Below are 20,282 nucleotides of genomic sequence, written 5' to 3'. Positions count from 1 at the left end.
CTTATGGGCAAACTCTCCAATTGGTATTGGCAAAATCCACAGTGTACCTCCCATCGAGATTCAAATAGATCCCTCAAAACCTCTCCTCAAGTAAAAAAGCCCTTCAAGGTATAAAGTCCATAATAGAAGACTTTGAGGCTTATGGCCTCATTATCCCCTACAGTAGTTCGTGTGGTACTCCTATCTCACCCGTGAGAAAACCCGTTTCCTCTCGTTTTACTGGACTTCCACGTGGTTCACCGTAGCTGCAGTCCTAAATGGCAATTCTTTGCTGTTCCCATTTTGCTGGAAAAATAACTGGCCATTTTTGTGTTTTAGGTGAACAATCCTAACCTAACTTGAGTGAAATAGATAACCTGAGCCCATAGGGGCAGAACATCTGGCAACTAATCACCCTGATAATATGATCCCTCAAAACCCCTGGGACATGGCCAAAGCCATACTCAGATGGGTAATTCACACCTTAAAAAATGCAATTACTGGGCTTGCTTGATGGTACAGTGGTTGAGAATCCGCCTGCCAATGCAGGGGACACGGGTTCGAGCCCTGGTCCGAGAAGATCCCACATGCTGCGGAGCAACTAAGCCGTGAGCCACAACTACTGAGCCTGCGCTCTAGAGCCCATGAGCCACAACCACTGAGCCTGCGTGCCACAACTACTGAAGCCCACACACCTAGAGCCCGTGCTCCGCAACAAGAGAAGCCACTGCAATGAGAAGCCTGCACACCACAACGAAGAGTAGCCCCTGCTCGTCGCAACTAGAGAAAGACCGCACACAGCAATGAAGACCCAATGCGGCTAAAAATAAATAAATTTATATATATAAAAAATGCAATTACTAAACAAAAAAGAATGAAGTAAATGTTTAAGAAATCAGGGAAAGAACAATAAAATTATCCCAAGGAAAAGAATGAATAAAGATGAAATGGAAACTTCTGGTAAAGACACAGGAATCTACCCATTGGCTCCAAGCAGTCACCTTTGAGGAAACCCCCTGGAAGGTAGCAGAGAAATTTTAAAACACACACACACACACACACACACACACACACACACACACACAATGTAAATAAACACATCTAACATGCTCCAGAAGAGATTAGAAAGAAATAGGAAGAAGTGGTATTTAAAGAAACAATGGGTGAATGGATAAAGAAGATGTGGCAGATATATACAATGGAATATTACTCAGCCATAAAAAGAAACAAAATTGAGTTATTTGTAGTGAGGTGGATGGACCTAGAGACTGTCATACAGAGTGAAGTAAGTCAGAAAGAGCAAAAAAAATACCGTATGCTAACACATATATATGGAATCTAAAAAATAAAATGGTTCTGAAGAACCTAGGGGCAGGACAGGAATAAAGATGCAGACGTAGAGAATGGACTTGAGGACATGGGGAGGGGGAAGGGTAAGCTGGGACGAAGTGAGAGAGTGGCACTGACATATATACACTACCAAATGTAAAACAGATAGCTAGTGGGAAGCAGCCGCATAGCACAGGGAGATCAGCTCGGTGCTTTGTGACCACCTAGAGGGGTGGGATAGGGAGGGTGGGAGGGAGACACAAGAGGGAGGAGATATGGGCATGTATGTAAATGTATAGCTGATTCACTTTGTTATACAGCAGAAACTAATACACCACAGTAAAGCAATTATACTCCAATAAAGATGTTAAAAAAAAAAAAAAAGAAAGAAACAATGGGGACTTCCCTGGTGGCTCAGTGGTTAAGAATCCACCTGCCAATGCAGGGGACACGGGTTCGAGCCCTGGTCTGGGATGATCCCACATGCCGCGGAACAACTAAGCCGTGTGCCACAACTACTGAGCCTGCACTCTAGAGCCCACCAGTCACAACTACTGAGCCCCCGTGCCACAACTACTGAAGCCCGTGGGCCTAGAGCCCGTGCTCTGCAACAGAGAAGCCACTGCGATGAGAAGCCCGCGCACCACAACGAAGAGTAGCCGCCACTCACCACAACTAGAGAAAGCCCGCACGCAGCAACGAAGACCCAACGCAGCCAAAAATAAATAAATTTATTAAAAAAAAAAATGGCTGAGAATTTTAAAGAATTGGAAAAAAAAAACACAAAACCAACCAACCACAAGTCTTAAGATTTAAAAAACATACTGATTCCAGAGCAGGTTAAATTAAAGCAGAGCAACTCTCATGTAGACACAGGATGGTAAAACAGGAGCACAAACGGATTAGATGAAAAAAATCTGAGAGCAGCCAGAGAGGAAAGGGAGGCCACCCACCAGGAAGGGGCTTGTACTAATGCTGGCTTCTCAGAAGACAGCAGGGTATTGTTTTTATTTTTTTTTTGCTACGTTGGGTCTTCGTTGCTGCGTGCGGGCTTTCTCTCATTGTGGCAAGCGGGTCTACTCTTGGTTGCAGTGCGCGGGCTTCTTACTGCAGTGTCTTCTCTTGCATTGGAGCACGGGCTCTAGGCGCACGGGCTCAGTAGTTGTGGTGCACAGACTTCGTTGCTCCGCGGCATGTGGGATCTTCCCGGACCAGGGCTCGAACCCGTGTCCCCTGCATTGGCAGGTGGATTCTTTTTTCTTATTTATTTTATTTATTAATTTTTGGCTGCATTGGGTCTTCGTTGCTACGTGCAGCCTTTCTCTAGTTGCAGCGAGTGGGGCTACTCTTCATTGCAGTGCGTGGGCTTCTCCTTGCGGTGGCTTCTCTTGTTGCCGAGCACAGGCTCTAGGCGCGTGGGCTTCAGTAGTTGTGGCTCGTGGGCTCTAGAGCACAGGCTCAGTAGTTGTGGTACACGGGCTTAGTTGCTCTGCAGCATGTGGGATCTTCCCAGACCAGGGCTCGAACCCGTGTCCCCCGCATTGGCAGGTGGATTCTTAACCACTGCGCCACGAGGGAAGTTGCTATTGTCTTTGAAAAAGTTGTAAGAAAATGCTAATCAGAGGTCTCTTTCCAGCTACACCATCGTTCTAGAAAGTGGTCAAAATAAAATCATTTTATGAAGACAAAGAGTTTATTGCCCACAGGCTCTTCTTGAAGGAAAGACTAGATCCCTGAATGTCAGTTCCTTTCCCTCCCAGGCCCTCAGAAGAGATGTGTGAAATTGTGCATGACCCAGGGCTCCCGAGGGTCCTAGAGAAGCAGAGTGTGGCAGGTTGCTGACAGCGAGGGGCAAACATGCCAAGAGTTCATAAAATGTGACTGAAATCACTGCTTCTAAATTAATATCATTTACAGTAGGATTGGAGATCCTTATGTATGATCATAATTAATTAAATGTAAAGAGGTATTTTACTATTTATGTAAGTGTGCCCAATAAACAGCATTGGGTCAGCCAGCTAACCACTTAGGAAAAGATAAAGATAAATCCCTAATTTGTTCTTTCCTTTTACTAAATCATTTCTAGATGAATCAAAAATTCAGCAAGAAGAAAGTTGGGGGAAGGGACAAAAGAAATTCAGCAGGAAAACTACATGATAATGAGATACAAATGGCCAAAACACACACACACACAGAAATGTAAAGAAATACAAATTAAAACAATGAACTATTTTTACCTAACTAAATTGGCAAAAAACATTTTCTAATGAATTTTTAGTTTCTGTGAAGCTGTGGTCAAGTAGGCATTTTACTGTTGTAAAAATGCCTGAGATGCGCTTTGGTGGGGGGTAGGGGTGGACTGGGGGCACGACCATGCCCTCCTGCGAGGCTGGCTACAGCATGACTGCCGAGCCGCAGGACAGACATGTGATTCCAGCGTGGAGTCTCCTCCCAGCGGGGCCAGCGAGGGAATGAGTGCAGACCGAGGCGGGGGCCATGTGGAGTTCCAACATGAGGGTGCGTGTGACAGTGTGAACACACACCCCGACAGACAGACAGATAGGCGCCAAAATGCGGATGAGTTCTAGTCAGTAATTTGTGCTTTCCAGTATAAGTTAACAATTTCTCAGCATTCATTTGTATTTTTATAGTGAGCAAACAGCCTTTCATAATCAGAATAAAAAGAGAGCTTTTAAGAATTGCTGGCTATGGGACTTCCCTGGTGGTGCAGTGGTTAAGAATCTGCCTGCCAATGCAGGGGACATGGGTTCGAGCTCTGGTCCGGGAAGATCCCACATGCCGCGGAGCAACCACACCCATGCACCACAACTATTGAGCTTGCACTCTAGAGCCCACAAGCCACAGCTACTGAGCCTGCGAGCCGCAACTACTGAAGCCCGCGCGCCTAGAGCCCATGCTCCGCAACAAGAGAAGCCACCACAATGAGAAGCCCACGCACCACAAAGAAGAATAGCCCCTGCTCACTGAAACTAGAGAAAGCCCGCGTGCAGCAACAAAGACCCAACACAGCCAAAAAAATAAAATAATAATAATAATAAATAAATAAATAAAAAGAAATGCTGGCTATCAAAGGCTATATACTGTGTGATTCCAACTGTATGACATTCTGGAAAAGGCTAAACTATGGAGACAGTGAAAAGATGAGTGGTTGTCAGAAGTCAGGAGGAAGGGAGGATGACCAGTGGAGCACAGAGGCTCCAAACCCACAGAACACACACCACCAAGGTGAACCTGATGTAAACTACGGACTCTGGGTGACGCTGTGTCAAAGTAGTTTCACTGATTACGACAAATGTACCATCTAGAGTGGATGTGGATTATGAGGGAGGAGTGCGTGTGCGGGGTCAGGGAGTGTACAGGAAATCTGTGTCTTCTGCTCAGTTTTGCTGTGAACCTAAAACTACCCCCCAAATAAAGTCTTTCAAAACTGTTAGATGTTAAGATTCTTAGAAACAACACTTTAAGGAATCCTAGCTGTATACTATAGATTAGGAAAACATCATGTGCAGTTCCAATTTCTGGCAAAAGCTGAACTGGCAGCAGGAGGAAGAACAGAGTAGGAGAGAGGTGGGCCAAGCTGAAGTCCACTCAGTTTGGCTGCATGACCGGCCCTTTTCTGGCCCTCCACCGTGCAGGCCTGCTCAGGCTGTGCTGGCATCCATCATGGTCCTGGCCTCACCCACAGCAGATGGTGTAATGGCCTCTCAGAAGTGAGGGGTGAGCACTCAGAGCTGGGCTGACAGGAGTGCAAACGGGGACGGGGCACCTGGGGACAGGTGACTCCCCAGCACTGCCACCCACCCACTTGCCTGGAGAAGAGGTGGGGGAGTGAAGGGCTGAATCAAGGGCCGCCTGGGCAGCTCTGGGCCACACGCCCAACCACGCGAGTCTGCCTGTCTGTAAATGCGGATCCGAAGGCCCGGACCTGAGAGGGAGGGACGTGGCTGGCACAGGAGCCTGACCCCAGGCCGTGGAGGATGCAGGATGAAGCCAGGGCCAGTGAAGGGGCTGCTCTGCTAGCTCCCTGCGGGGATGAGGTCCCTTCCCAGAGGCACACAGGCGAGGACAAGCCTTGGGGCAGGGGCAGGTGTACCCTGGGGTCGACCCTGCCTGGTGGCGCTGAAACCAGAGGGAGCCAGAGTGGGTGTGGCTCTGCCTTGGCTGTACGGCCTCACATTTTCAATATTGTCAAGTGATGATAAGATACTTCTGTCACAGCTGGTCATTCTGTACCACTTAATGATCGCAGTCACATGACTGATGACCCTGGTAAATCATCTTTGTAAAAAAATGCAGACAGACCAGTCTTGTTCACAGCCTTTGCTATCCCCCAAATGTGGGAGAGTAGAAACCTACCATCGCACGGTGTTGGGGGAGGGTGGCCTTCCCAAAAGGGAACCAACGGAGTATGCTGGACATTCTTACAAACCACCAGTGACAGAGAAGTTCACAGAGCAAACCCCAAACCCTTCACCCATCTCTTCTCACTCCGCTATCCTCCTCAAAGCGCTGGATGTGCTTCCTTCCAGTCCGCCCTGTATGTGCACGCGTGCACACACATGCTTTGTATGTTCACCTGGGGCTCCAAGCACACTGTTCGGCGGGCTGCTCCTCTCACAGGCTGACGCGTCTGGGCTGGCACACACAGTGTGTGGTCAGTGGGCCGAGCTGGTCCTTACAGTGTCCAGGCCCGCGAGGAAAGGACACAAAGTGAGAAAACGCGTTAGGACGTCAGGGGCTTTGAAGTAATTTGGAAGGGCCACATTTTTATTGTACTTGACAAAAGAATCATCCACAGTGGACTGGAGCTGAATGCGGAAAGCGGGCTGTCTGTCCCTCTTGTTTGAGAAGCCTGTGCGGAGATGGCGCCTGCTGGGGATGCGGGCGCCCCTTCGTTCTCTTGAGGGCTGAGCAGCATCCAAGTTCCGACTCCGATGTCCCACGGATGAACACCTGGACCTTCCCAATAACGTTCTTACTGTAATAAAAACGCTGTCAAAAATATCCTTGTATGGGCTTCCCTGGTGGCGCAGTGGTTGAGAGTCCGCCTGCCGATGCAGGGAACACAGGTTCGTGCCCCAGTCCGGGAAGATCCCACATGCCGCGGAGCGGCTGGGCCCGTGAGCCATGGCCGCTGAGCCAGCGCATCTGGAGCCTGTGCTCCGCAACGGGAGAGGCCACAACAGTGAGAGGCCCACGCACCACAAAAAAAAAAAAAAAAAAAAAAAAAAATATATATATATATATATATATATATATATATATATATATATATATATCTCCTCGTATGTACATCTTTTTCAGATCTGTGAGAAAATCTTTTAAAAGAATCTCTAGGGGAAGAGTAGCTTATTCAAAGGGTACGAACATTAAAAAATTTGAGAGATGCAGCCAAATTGCCCTCCAAAAAGGCTTCACCAGGGAAGGTTCCTGCGGAGGCAGGGTGTCCCTCACACTCTCCTGGACAATGAGGGTGGGACTTTTTAGTCTGGGCGTAAACTTGATGCTGACTTACTTGCCCGCCTCAGACTCCTGCAGAGGCGCGTGGCGTCCATACCCTTGTCAGTTCTGTGGATTTTCTCCTGTACGTGCCATCCAGCATTTTGCCTGTGATCTACAGATGCCCATTTTGGGTACTCATTCGTTTTACCTGTCAGGTATGTTGCAAACATTTCCCGAGTCTGTTATTTGTCTTTTATCTTTGCTTACAATGTCTTTTCCTTAGAGATATACTAAGATGTAATGAGGGACTTCCCTGGTGGCACAGTGGTTAAGAATCCGCCTGCCAATGCAGGGGACACGGTTTAAGTCCTGGCCCAGGAACATCCCACATGCCACGGAGCAACTAAGCCTGAGTGCCACAACTACTGAGCCTGCACTCTAGAGACCGTGAGCCACAACTACTGAGCCCGCGTGCCACAACTACTGAAGCCCGCACGCCTAGAGTCTGTGCTCCGCAACAAGAGAAGCCACTGCAATGAGAAGCCCACGCATCGCAACGAAGAGTAGCCCCCGCTCGCTGCAACTAGAGAAAGCCTGTGCACAGCAATGAAGACCAAACGCAGCCAAAAAAATAAAAAATTAAAAAAAAAGATGTAATGACATCAAATCTGTTGATTTTTGACTTTTCCATGTCTATGTGGTTTTAAACTTTTTAAGGGGAGCCTTCCTCATGCTTGGGATTGTTGCAAAGATGCACTGAGTCAATATGTGCATAGCCAATGGGCGAAGGGCAGTTGGAGCTGAATGCCACATCTCTGCACATATGGAAGTCTTAGAAAATGAAGGAGGTAACAAGCACAGATGCAGAAGAAAGTAGAGAGTTATGGGCCACTATGTGCCACTCTACGGTAGTACTTTAAAGGCTAGGAACTCTGGATAGATTTCCAGCAAAATGTAAACGTCCAAAATTGATCCAGGAAGAGGCAGAAAATCCATACAGACAAATCACCAGAGAAGAAAATGAAAGGTGGTTAAAAGTCTACCACTAATGAAAACACCAGGCATGGAAAGTTCTATTGCTGAGGTCGCTCCAACTTTCAGAGAAGGCTGCAAACTTGGTCACTAGGGATTTGCGGCTTTCTCTGACACTGGGAGGCACAGGGAGCAGGCCTGGGGAGAGGAGTTCAGTCAGATTGGGGCCTGGCAATGGAGGGTCTGCACCGATCAGGGGCTCCTCTACTGGATGGATGGGCGATGGATGGATGGATGGATGGGTGGGTGGGTAGGTAGGTGGATGACTCAAATATTTGGCCATGAGGCCAGCTGATTACAGGAAGCCACAATGAGGAGGAAAGAAAAGTTCACTGGGATAAAAGGTCAGAGGGAGAGAGAGGCATGGCTGTGATCAAAAAGGTCTGGGGCCTCAAGGGCTGGGAGAGGGAACCCTGGCAGTGGCAGGGCTTGGCACGGAGGCCAAGGTTAAGGGGCAGGAAGGTTCAGATGTGGGAGGGAATGGGGTAGAATTAAGAAATGGAGCCCTTGGGGCTTCCCTGGTGGCGCAGTGGTTGAGATGCAGGGGACACGGGTTCATGACGCAGTCTGGGAAGATCCCACATGCCGCGGAGCGGCTGGTCTCGTGAGCCTGCTGGGCTGGGCTCGTGAGCCTCCTGGGCTGGGCTCAGCCTGCCACTGAGCCTGCGCATCCGGAGCCTGTGCTCCGCAACGGGAGAGGCCACAACGGGAGAGGCCGCGTACCGCAAAAAAAAAAAAAAAAAAAAAAAAAAAAAAAGCTACTATTATCGTACACACAGCTCAGTGCTACGAAGAGACCGGGGATGGATGTTCCGCCCAACCTCCTTCCCCTTCAGTGGGAAGTGCTTTCTGGGCACTGCAGTGCTTGGGGGTGAGGAGGGCCCTTGAGGGAAGCCAAGACTCTAGTTAGGCAAGAGGAAGCATTCTGCAGACACCCCATGGCTCCGAGCTCCTTAGAGGCACACTGGGGTGCTCTGCTTCCAGTAGGAAACACAAGCCTGGGGCCTTGCTCCTCAAGGAGGTGAGCTGTCATGGAGAGAGCGGATGGCTTAGTTTCAAGTCGACAACAGGGTAGAATCCCAAAGCTCCCAGACTCTGGGATCATCACAGTGACTCAAAGCTCTTGCTGGAAAAGGACAGACAAGCAGAAGCCACAGAAGTTGAGGGGTAAGCTGTGAGAAAGCGGCCTGTACCCCAGCTGCACGAAAACCGAGGGGCTTAAGGCAGAGGCAGCGCGAGCGCCACTCAGCCAGGCTGGGTGACCCGGGGGTGCTTGTGAGAACCGGATGGTGCCAAGGCGCCAGGAGAGGCCCAATGTGTGGTGGCTCTGGTGGGTTCCATGGGCCCCTTTCTCAGGAACCAGCATCCAAGACCCCCACGGGCAGCCTGGGTGTCTGCGGCCCACAGCCCCGGCCTCTCGGCTGCACCGCATACACTGTCGCCTTTATCTCGAGGAAGCCGAGGCCCGAGCCGGCCTGGGAACCCGGCAGCCTTTGCCGTCACCACAAAGCCGCATAGAAACACCAGCTGCTTTGCTAACCTGCGGTATTTTTCTCACAGATGCTGCCAGAGGAGTGGGTTCACGGAACTCCCACTGCAGAGATGAAGCCAAGCTCTGTGCCTGACTCCTGACCTGGCCGCTCCACAGGGCGGCTCTGTTCTCCCTTCTGAACTCCCCCCCCACCCCCCGCCAGCCTGGCCGGCCCTCCTCCCTCTGGCCCTCTTCCGGTCCCCCCACCGCGGCTCTTCTGTTGCCAGCATCCCCAACCACACGGCGCAGGCGATGCTGGGCCGGGGTGGGGGGGGTGACCCACCAGTGAGGTGGCCCAGCTCTGCACGCAGCCGGTTCCCCAGCTCCAGGAGCTGCTCCTTCTCCAGGTGCAGCCGCAGGATTTTCCTGGCTGCCTCCTTGAGCTTCCTCTGGAGTCGGGGCACAGACAGGGCCTGAGGGGGCTGTGCCTCCTGGTCCTCGGTCCCTGCGGGTCCTCCACGTGCCGGGCCCTGTGAACAAATCCACACAGCAGAGGCCATCAGATGAGTCCTGGAGGGGAACGGGAAGTGGGAGTGAGGGTGCAGATGGTGGGTGCCACCGCCCGAACGACTGTCCCAGAACCCACATCGCTGGGTGACGTCCCTCCAACATGATGCATCCATGCCCACCTTCTTTCTCAGGGGGGCGGGGTTGGGCTGGGGGTGTGCTCTGAATGAAGGCCCTCGAGGCTCCCAGGCCAAGGCCTGCCTGCACTTGGTGACTCTGTGCCCTGCCCCAATGCCTTTGTCTTTCCAGTGACAGTGAGGAGCCAGCTGGCACCCAGGCCTGGGCTCCCTCCAAAGGTGCCCCCGGGACCCAGGAGGGCTACACGTGTGATCCGACCCCCTTCGAGGGCCCCATGGTCACAGGCTGGGTGCCTGCTGGCCGCCTGGTGTGGAAGGGGGCTGGCAGAGACCCAAAAGGTGGCCTGGAACGGGAACCCAGCCTCCATTACTCTCTTCCCCTTGCCCTGGATGTCAGCACTGCTGGGCCCCTCTGCCCTGGGCCCTTCTCCAACGCCTCCCTTGCCTTCATTCACTCAGTACCTTGCCTTCCCTGCCTCCTCTCTGGCTCCATCGTCCATACTCCCGTCTCAGTCATTTCTCTACCTGCCATTCAGACTCCCCTCCACCACCTGCAGGCCAGCCCAGGTCTCCCACCATCCTGACCCGGAGGAAGGTGCCAGAGAGAAAGCAAAGGAGGCCAAGGGAGGGAGCAGTGGCCGCCTGGGGCCTCCGCTTCTGGGCCTGGAGGCTGCCTTGGGCCAACACCCGAGGTCTGAACCCCGTTGTTCGGGCAGCACCACGCGGCCCTACATCCTACCACTGTCCCAGTCTGGCCTCACACAGAGATGTGTGCTCCCACCCAGAGGGGTATTGGAATGGGGTGGGTGTGGGGAAAGGAGAAAGGGAAAAAGGAGAATGTGTGTGGCGGCCTCTGTTCCAGGCAGGGGCCCAGGAGGAGCCAGTGGCGTCCAAGGCCCCAAAGGAGGCAGGTGGCCTACTTAGGCATGGCTGCTCCTCACACCTATGAAAAACCGCATTGTGCCGTCCCAGCCACTCGAGCTGGCGCCAGAACAAGGAATCTGCTCTACGTCCCTGGAAGAGACCAGCACGCCCTGTCCTGGCCCTGTTTCTTGGTGTGCCTTTCCAGGGCTGGCAAGCACCTGTGCCCTCCTGTGGCCTGGGAGCTATGGTGTTTGCACACCAGTGCCTCCAGCACATGCCTGACGTATTGGCATGAAGCGGGGCGTGGAGGTGATGCGGTAAAGCGACCATCAGAGAAAGGCCTCCGCCCCGCAGCCCCGGCTCGGGGTCTCTCGAGTGTACAGGACCAGGGCCGGTGGGGGGCTGTGTCTTGGAGACCTGTAGCATGGATTCACACACGGGGCTGCACAGGCCCCAGGCGGCTAACCCGACCCGTTGGGAAAGGTACACAACCTCCAGGGATGTAGCCCTGGGATTGGGGGACTGGCCAGGCCACTCTTTCTCCAGGCTTTGTCCTCTACAAGGATATGCTGTGGGATTCTCTTGTGTTATTTTAAGTAAGGAAAGAACAATCCTGAAAACAGAGACTGTGAAAAATTCAGAACACTTAGAGATTTAAAAATCTCTTCAAAAGCAGGACGCCACCCTGCAAAGATGGCCTGGCCTGAGCTGAGGAACATGCTGCCTGAGGCGTGCCCTCAGGCGTGGCTGGGCCAGGGGATGGGGAGTCCTGATCTTGAGTGGCCCATGTTCTTGTCACACAGTGACTGCACGCGATGAGCGGGTGCTGCAGCTGGGCCCCACCTCTCTTAAGCTTAGTTCCTGGTAAGATGAAGCTTATTTTGATGACTCTAAAGTCTCACCCCACAATGACACAATGCTAATAATGACCTGAGATGCCCAGGAGCTTCTGCACTGCTGCGTTCAGGGCCCAAGGTCCCACCCCGTGATGGCCCCATCCACCTGCCCTCGCCTGCTCTGGTGCAGGTCCCAGCATCCTGGCCAGAACGGAAACATCCACGCAGCAGAGGGAAAGCTTGAGGCATCCTAATGACAACTCTGTTCCCAAGGGAAGGGAGTGCCTGGGCTCCTTGAAGAAGCCCTGCGGGGAGGCTGAGGCCCAGGGAGAGGCAGCACGGCTCCCTTGGGGCAGGTTCCCAAGCTTCCAGGCAGAGCCAGAGGGATCGCCAGCCAACACTGCCCCCCAGCGGTCCGAGGTGCCCGGTGGGGAGGCCTGGGGAAACCCAGCATCCGTCTGTTTGGGGCCTGGGCAGGGCAGCCTGCAGGAGGGAGGGGCCTGGGTGAGCCGAGAACCATGGAAGTGTGACAATGCAGCCACCTGCCCCACAGGGTCTCCTGTGACTGCGGGGAGCTCCAGGGTCTGCAGGTCCCTTCTGGGCTGGGGTGCTGGCTTTTGTGTGGCAGGGTCCCACCCCCACAGAGCAGCTGCAGGGATGGCCCGAGGCCCACGCCCCTGTCTCACTGCTGGTGGTTCCTCCCCTCTCCACACACATCTCTCTCTGAACCATCTGAGGGTGAGTTGGAGACATCGCACCCCTTTATGCCCCAATACTTCAGCTTGTACTTTCTGAAAACAGGACATTCTCTTAATAACCAGTTATTAGAACCAGAAATGTCACAGGGACGTGGCATTATGACCTAGCACAGTCCACAGGCACCTCCATCAGCTGTCCAGAGGACGTCCTTTATGGCCTGTTTCTCCTGCCTGGGGTCCAGGACCCTGCATGGCTTCTGCATCCTGGGTCCCCTAAGTCCCCAGCAGAATGTTCTCAACAGGACAAGCTGTGGGTTTAGTGCCCCTCGGTCTGGGTCTGTCCTTGGAGTCAGGAGGTCTTGTGCTTGGAGTCAGGAGCGAGGCTGTGTCCCTCTCCTGTCTGGAGGCTCGTGATGTCCGTCTGTCCCAGTGTTGGCAATGGGAGCTGATCTCTCGGAAGTGGCGTCCACTGGCTGCAGCACCAGAAAGTTACTGTTTTCCCTTTCCAATAAGAAGAACTTCTGGGGAGATTCCACACAAACAGCTTGTCCAGAATTTCAGCATCTGATGACACCCCCCGGCTGTGTCATTCCCTTCATGTCCTTGGTTGATGTTCTAAGTAAGGAAGGGTTTTCCTCTCTCCTTTCTTTCCTTGTCGGTTTATTTGCAGCAGAGTGAATGCGACTCCCTGTTTTAGTAGGTAGCTGATGACCCTAACTTCATGACTGACTGGCCTAGATCTGGTCAGTGGGAGCCCTTTATGCTGGCTCCTGCATCCCTGTCATGTCTCCGTGGTGGAATTGGCCACTTAGCCTGGTTCCTCTCAGCAGAGCAGGAAGTTCGGGAATGCGATCTAGGCACTGGGTGCGCTCACCCACCCTGGGGAGCCACTGCCCCTTGGCTCCTGGTGGACAGAGCCGGGGTATGTGCACACCTCTCTCTTTAAAGTAACCCACGAGTTTACTGTGGTGACTCCAACCCCAACCTGAGCCCCAGAGGCATCCTAGCCCTACCGACCACCTTCTTCCCCAGCCTCAGAAGCCTGGTGCCCACATCCTCTTCCCTGGGCACCCAACACACAGCTGGGCAATTACGAGCAGAGCCTGGGTGGGCCTGGCCTGGGCAAAGGGTTTCCTGTGCCTCCAATTTCTCACCCTGGGAGTGATCTCACCAAGGTCACAGGATGCCTAGACCTGGAAGGAGGTGGGACCCTGATAGCCATGCAGAAACTAAGGCCCAGAGAGCTCACTCAACACCCACCTTGGGAGAGCGGCCTTGGGCCTCAAGTCGCTTCAGGTCCCAGGCTGTCTGCCAAGGGATTAAATACTTCGATTTTAACTTCCACTCATTTGCATGGTTTCTTCCCCCTTCACTCTAAACAAGGGGATCAGAGTTATACGAGGGCTGCTAACAGGAGAGCTGCAAGGGTCCCTGGGCTGCAGTGAGCCCCTGGCAGCACCTGGAACAGTCATGGCCATGGCGGGAGAGCAGACACATCACCAATGGCATTTGCTGCCCAGCTGGGCCTGGAGCCTCTGAACTTAACTCCTGGATTACAGGACTGTGGGGAGGTCTGGGGCTCTTGGGGACAGCATCCACCTACCGATGGCACAGAGGGTTCAGTATCCCACTTCTAGTGCCCCCTCGGGGCTCAGGCTCCCTCAGCTTCCCCCTCACCAGCCCATCTCCCTCTGCAGGCACTCCTCATATGTTCGCCCCTGCCAACGCACAGCTGGCCCCCCTCATGTTCCTTAAGCCAGATAGTGTCCTGGGTTGCATCTTCTCCATTCCAGGTCCTTCACAGTCCCCGACAGTAGGTCCTGGAGCCTGGTCTCTCTTGTGTCCTTAAGTATCACTCTCAAAACTTGGCCCATGTGATGAGAACCACTGGGGGGCATATGATCGATGCTACTTCTGCCTGAGGACTCTTGATGCCTTCCAGACATCATTTTACTGTCCTTAAAACCTTCTGCTTATGAATAGGTCACCATGTGCAACCACAGGTAACACAGGTAATCACAGGTCACCGCAGGTAATGCAGGTAATCACAGGTAACTGCAGGTCACCATCTGTGACTGCAAATAACCGTAGGTAACTGACAGGTCTCGGGAGGCATGTCACACGACGCCCTGTGAAGAAAGCCCATTCTTTGCAGCATCTCCATCACGGTGTTCAGGAAGCAGGAAGGTGGCCTGTCTGGCAGACATGTGGGGACAACGTGCTGCTGCAGAGCTCTTGCCCTGGCCTGGGACCTTGGCTTAAACCCAGCCATGGAACTGGAGGGCAACTGGGTGCCAAGGGCCTGACCAGGACCAGGACGCCAGGTGGCCTGGTGGCCCGTGCTCCGGACAGCATCTCAAACACTCTGAGAAGCTCATGAGAACCACAGGCTCCATCCCTGAGGGTCCTCTGGAAGGAGAACCCACCATGTTGCATCCATTTCAGGGCTTCCCAGGCCCTTGAATCACACAGTCAAGGACTCCTTTGTTAGAGGACACCAAACAGTCCTCTTCACGTGTGCAGCCTCCCTACATGCTTTTAAAGGGATCTCAGCGACCTGGAGGATGAGAGGCTTAGCAGCCCTTGACAGCGTCTGTGGAGAACAGCCCCGGCAGAGTCAGCCTAGTCAAGGAAGAAGAGGGAGGCCGGGGCGGGCGGGCCCCTCAATGGCCAAGACTGCACCCCAGACCAGTCCCGCACAGGACGCAGAGCACCCACAGGGCACCCACCTCTCCCCCGACAGCCTCGGTGTCTGAGGCGTGCGGTTGCTGCCTGCCTGAAGCACCCCCGCCTTCCTTCTGGGCTGACCTGAGATGCTTCTCAATCTCAGCCACCTGCTTCCGCAGCTGCAAAACCTCCAGGTGCACCTGGTCCAGCTCGTGGGGAAGCTCTCGCTGGATGGTGTCCATGTCCAGGGGTTCCCGCAGCACCTGGGAGGCCGTTTCAGAGACAATGTTAGGAAGGCGGCCAGCTCTGGGAAGGGGTCTGGAACAGATCTGCAGGGAGGACAGGGAAGCAAGAGAAGGGCAGCAGTAGATGGTAGAACGTCCAGAAAGATCAGAAGGACACATGCCGGTCAGCCTCCCCTCTCTGGCCGAATTCCATCACCCACAAGCCTGCAGTCCCACCGCCAAGCTGCTGCTCTTCCGGTCCCACCTAACCAGGCTCCCAGGCGGCTCCACTTGTCGCCCCCAGAGTGGGGATGCGGGCACCTGCAGCAGAGCCTACACTGGACCCAACGTTGGTTGGGGAGAGTCCCTGCACGGTGTCTGGACAGTGGGCCTTAAAACCTTCTTCCTGGGCCCTAGTCCCAGGTGGAGACAAAGGGCACGTAACTGCAGGCAGGGGTGGGGAGGCCCAAGCCTATCAAAAGGCAGAGGTGGATGAAGGCGTAGGAAGAGGCAGGAAGGGAAGTCCTGGCTGCACGAACAACCTGGGGCAGCTGCGGGGCGGCTAGGAGGTGCCCGAGTAGAGCCCTGGCCAGAGCTCCAGGGCCGCCCCGTCCTTCAGCTACCTCTCTCGACAACGTCTGCTCTCCCAACATAAGGAGGGGAAAAGGACAGGTAGAAAGACAGACACACCTCTCTACACCCTCAAATTGCCAATTTTACTCTCAGGAAGATAAAATATCTTCCTATTCGAGGGCCTCCTACAAGAATTCATAATGAATATTTTATTCTATTTATTCACATACACTAAAAAAATGACCATTTGATAAACATACACTGTTAACTAAAAAACACTTCAAGGTAGACTTTTTTCCTCAGGATGATCAAACCATCTATCATTATCAAGACAGGATTAAAAGCTCTTATTTACATGTTTATTCCTGTTTCTGGCATGTGGGGGGATGTAACATCCCGATGGTGGGGCAGAACTGGGAAAGGGCAAGCATCTGAAGACCCCCTCCTCTCATATGTGACATAGGTCTGTAATCCCAGAGACAGAAAAGTGGTCCAGTTCATCTCCACTGCAACAGCAAAAATGAACTTTCAGCCAAGACAAGGCATCTGATTTCTGGGCATTGCCTGCTCCCCACAAAAGACAGAAATCGCCAAGCAATGTCTGTCACCAGCCAGGTGTTCTGTTCCATGGAAGATGCAGAGTCTGCAGGATGGTGTAACCTATGTACTTATGGACTTGAAAGGGCACATGAAAACGGCCTCATGGGAAAGAAACGTCACAAGGCGACAGAGTGGCGTAACACCACCAGCACCAGCAGTAAGGACTGTGTTCCCAGGGACATTGTCAAGACCATGAAAAGACAAGCTAGAGAATGGGAGAAAAAGTTTGCAAATCATATATCTGGGGGACTTCCCTGACAGTCCAGTGGTTAAGACTCTGTGCTTCCAATGCAGGGGGAGTGGGTTCGATCCCTGGTCGGGGAACCAAGATCCCACATGCTGCGGTGTGGCAAAAAAAAAAAAAAAAGTCATATATCTGACAAAAGACTTGTATCCAGAACATACAAAGAACTCTGAAAACTCAACAACACAATAAACAACCCGATTAAAAATGGGCAGAGGATATTCATGGACATTTCTCCAAAGAAGATATACAAATGGCCGATAAGCACATGAAAACATGCTCAACATCATTTTTCATCAGGAAAATGCAAATTAAAACCACAGGTCAGGTCCACCTCACACCCACTAGAATGGCTAGAGTCAAAAAGACAGCAAAAGCAGCCGGTGCTGGTGAGGATGTGAGACACGGGGACCCTCGTGCACCTGCTGGGGGTGGAAAGTGTGCAGCTTCTGTGGAAACATTAGTGGCTCTCCAAAAGGTGAAATATAGAATTACCCTGTGACCCAGCAATTCTACTCCTTCATGCATACCCCGAAGAACTGAAACAGGGACTTGGACAGACCGCATTCACGGCAGAATGTGTCCACCACATTCACGGCAGCCAAACAGTGGAAGCAACCCAAGTGTCCAGCAGATGAATGGGTACACTAAATACTGGGATACTCTCCAGTTACTAAGAGGAAAGAAGTTCCGACACCTGCTACAACATGGATGAACGTTGAGGACATTATGCTGAGTGAAATGAGCAAGTCACAGAAGGACAAGTGCTGCGTGATTCCCCTGATATGAGGCTCCCCGAGGACTCAGGCCCATAGAGGCAGAAAGAGTAGAGTTTACCAGGGGCTGGGGGTGGGGAACAGGGAGTTAGTGTTTAATGGGGACAGAGTTTCTGTTCAAATGATGAAAGAGTTCTGGGAACAGACCCTGGTGATGGTTACACGATACTGTGAATATACTTAACGTCACTGAATTGTACACACAAAAATGGTAAACTTTATGTTATGTATATTTTACCAGAATTTAATAAAAAGCACTAAAAAAAAAAGAGATATCATGAATTAATAGCAATAAAGCACAGTTTGTGACACCAGCACCATCATGCCAGGGCGGAACTGCACTGGAGTTTGCCCAGCTGCCCTGCCTCCCCAGGAAGCAGTGGGTCGGCCGAGTACCTGGTGACAACCCGTCCCCAAGGAAGGCAGGGCCAGGGGACAGAAAGGGTCGCCACTGGCCAAGGCATCTAGAGTCACAGTGATGACGAGCACACGTTCCTGCCACAGCTTGGTGCCTGGGTTTAACACGGGTCCCGGGACTCGCCCAGCACGTCCTGGGAGGGCAGAGACGGGGCCCTGCACATCGACGGCCAGCACTGCCCCTCAAGCCCTGGACTCTCCTCTCTCATCTACCAGGTCCTCACTGCGTGCCTTCTAGGGACACACGAGAGGTGAACCAGCTGCTCCTCACAACAACCCCTTCCTTGCACGGAACCTGAGGCACAGAGAGGCCACAGCAGGTTCCTGGGGTTCAGTGCCACCCCAGGAGTGCCTTCAGTCGGAAGACCTACACAGTCTAGCATCAGAGAGCAGCCATACCTTCTGTCTGAGTTGTGCCACCAGGGAGCTCAGGAGATGTGCCCTGTCTCCAAGCCTCTGGAGCGCCAGTCCCGTGGATGGACCATCGACCGGCACAGCTCCTCCTGCAGAGAGAGAGATTTTTGTCAGACTCACATCTCCTAAAGCCCTGGGAACTTCCAACTGCCTGTCCTCCCTTTGAGGAGATGGACATCTGAGGCATCCAGGGCAGAGGTGTGTTCTTCTCTGCCTTCCCCTAAGGATGCCTACTGTCACTGCTGGTCTGCTGTGACGTTAAGATGTTCTAAAGCTGAGTGGATGCAGCTGGGTGCCCCCAAAGACTGAGATGAGCTGCACATGAAGAACAATCCTTATGCCAAGAAAGCAGGAGTCTTCGTGGAGAAAAAAATCCAACCTTTCCAGCTAGTGTCTGGTAGAGGCCAACCTGCATAGCCTCCTGGTCGTTTGGCTGGGAATTAAGAAAATGTCCACGAACCCACAGGTCAAAGAAGAAATCACAGTGGACATTAGAAATTATTTTGAACTGATTATCATAAAAACACTGCTTATCAAACTTAAGGAATGCATCTAATGCTGTCCTTTCAAAAGTATTTATAGCCATACAAGCTTATTTTAGAAAAGAAGGATGAAAGATAAATGAACTGAACATCCATTTGAAAAATGAGGAAAAAAAAGCAAATAAAGTACAAGGAAGGACAGAACAAAGTCAGTATTAGATGCTGAGGAAACAGAAAACAACGTGCAATAGAGGGTGAATAAGACCAGAGGAGGTTCTTTGAAAAAGTTAAGTCCCTGGTGAGATTAAGCAGGAAAAATGGACAGAGACAATACAGCAGATGGAAAGGCTGTTACTTTAGATCCTGGGGGCTGTGAAAACGTGTGGAGAATACACTCCCCAAAGCAACTTTATACCAAATTTTTGAATATTTAAATGAAATAGTCAATTTTCTAGCAAATTATAACATCAAAAAATGACACAGAAAAAGGAAAATCTAGATAGTCCTTTAACTGTGAAAAAAACCTGAACTAAAAATTTAAAACTTTCCCACAAGGAAAACTCTATGCCCAGGTGGTTTCAAAGTTGAAGTCTATCAATTGGTTAAGGAAAAATGAACATGAGTCTAACATAAACATTTTCAGAAAACAGAGAGATAGTGAACATATTCCAACTTATTTATGAGGCCAGAATAATCCTGATTCCAAAACCTGACGTGAACATCAAGAGGAAGGAAAATTATAGGCCAATCTTACCCATAACATAAATGTGATAATTCTCAATAAAATATTAGCAGAAGAATATATCACATGTTGAGTTTATTCCAGAAATGCAGGGTTGGTTTAACATTCAAAGACCAATTTAAGCTTCTCATTCTGAACAAAATGAATGTGTGTGTGCATTCCACCCCACTCCTCTCCCTGATTACAGCTGACAGCCCTGGACACCACACACCAAGCCAGATGAGGAGATTCTGAACAGGGAGGAAAAGCAGGCAGAGAGGCTGGGGACCTTGGGAATCAAAGGACGACCCACAGTGAGTTCCTGGAGTTTTTTCCTTCCTGTATTTCCCAACTTTGGTGCTGGAGCAGCCACGACTCAGAGACACCACTGAGCGAAGACCAGGAACCAAGGCCCAGGAAAAGGGAGACCCGCACGGCTGCTGGTAAAACAGAAGCAGAATTAAAACAGACTCAAAGACAATCAGGATTTCATGCCACGACACTCAAATGTCGATGACAGAATCCAAAATTACTCATTATATCAACAACAAGGAAAATCTCACCTTGAATGGAAGAAGACAACAACAAGATGACAGGTTAAGGTGACTCCAACAGGCAATCTGATACACTCTCAAAACAAATGAATATTGGAAGTTTCAGCAAAGGGATGAAAAATACAAAGCAAAACAAAATGGAAATTTCAGAACTGAAACCATAATAAAAATCTCACTGTATGGGCTTGATAGGAGAATGGAGACAACAGAAGAAAGAACTGGTGAACTTGAAGATATAATAGAAATTCTCCAATCTGAACAATAGAGAAAACAGATTGGAAACAGACAGACAGA

The 20,282-nt window shown here is 51.5% G+C and overlaps 1 protein-coding gene across 8 annotated transcripts in view; it reads right to left on the bottom strand.

Annotated features, from left to right (window-relative positions):
- Nucleotides 1-20,282, bottom strand: part of CCDC57 (coiled-coil domain containing 57) — a 106,316-nt gene that overhangs the window by 41,095 nt on the left and 44,939 nt on the right. For 6 of the 8 annotated variants that reach the window (XM_067715082.1, XM_067715081.1, XM_067715085.1 and 3 more), the window contains 3 exons: nucleotides 18,217-18,320; nucleotides 15,046-15,312; nucleotides 9,618-9,804 (listed from right to left, as the gene is read on the bottom strand). In XM_067715082.1, coding sequence (XP_067571183.1) covers nucleotides 9,618-9,804; nucleotides 15,046-15,312; nucleotides 18,217-18,320 — 558 coding nt within the window. The remainder of the gene's footprint in view (nucleotides 1-9,617; nucleotides 9,805-15,045; nucleotides 15,313-18,216; nucleotides 18,321-20,282) is intronic. The other 2 variants (XM_067715087.1, XM_067715086.1) reach the window with 2 other exon arrangements.

The sequence above is a fragment of the Pseudorca crassidens genome, chromosome 19 (assembly GCF_039906515.1).
Source record: "Pseudorca crassidens isolate mPseCra1 chromosome 19, mPseCra1.hap1, whole genome shotgun sequence".
Taxonomy (NCBI): Eukaryota; Metazoa; Chordata; class Mammalia; order Artiodactyla; family Delphinidae; genus Pseudorca; species Pseudorca crassidens.
The sequence above is the reverse complement of the archived record's forward strand: the minus strand, read 5'-3'. Positions and strand labels throughout refer to the sequence as shown.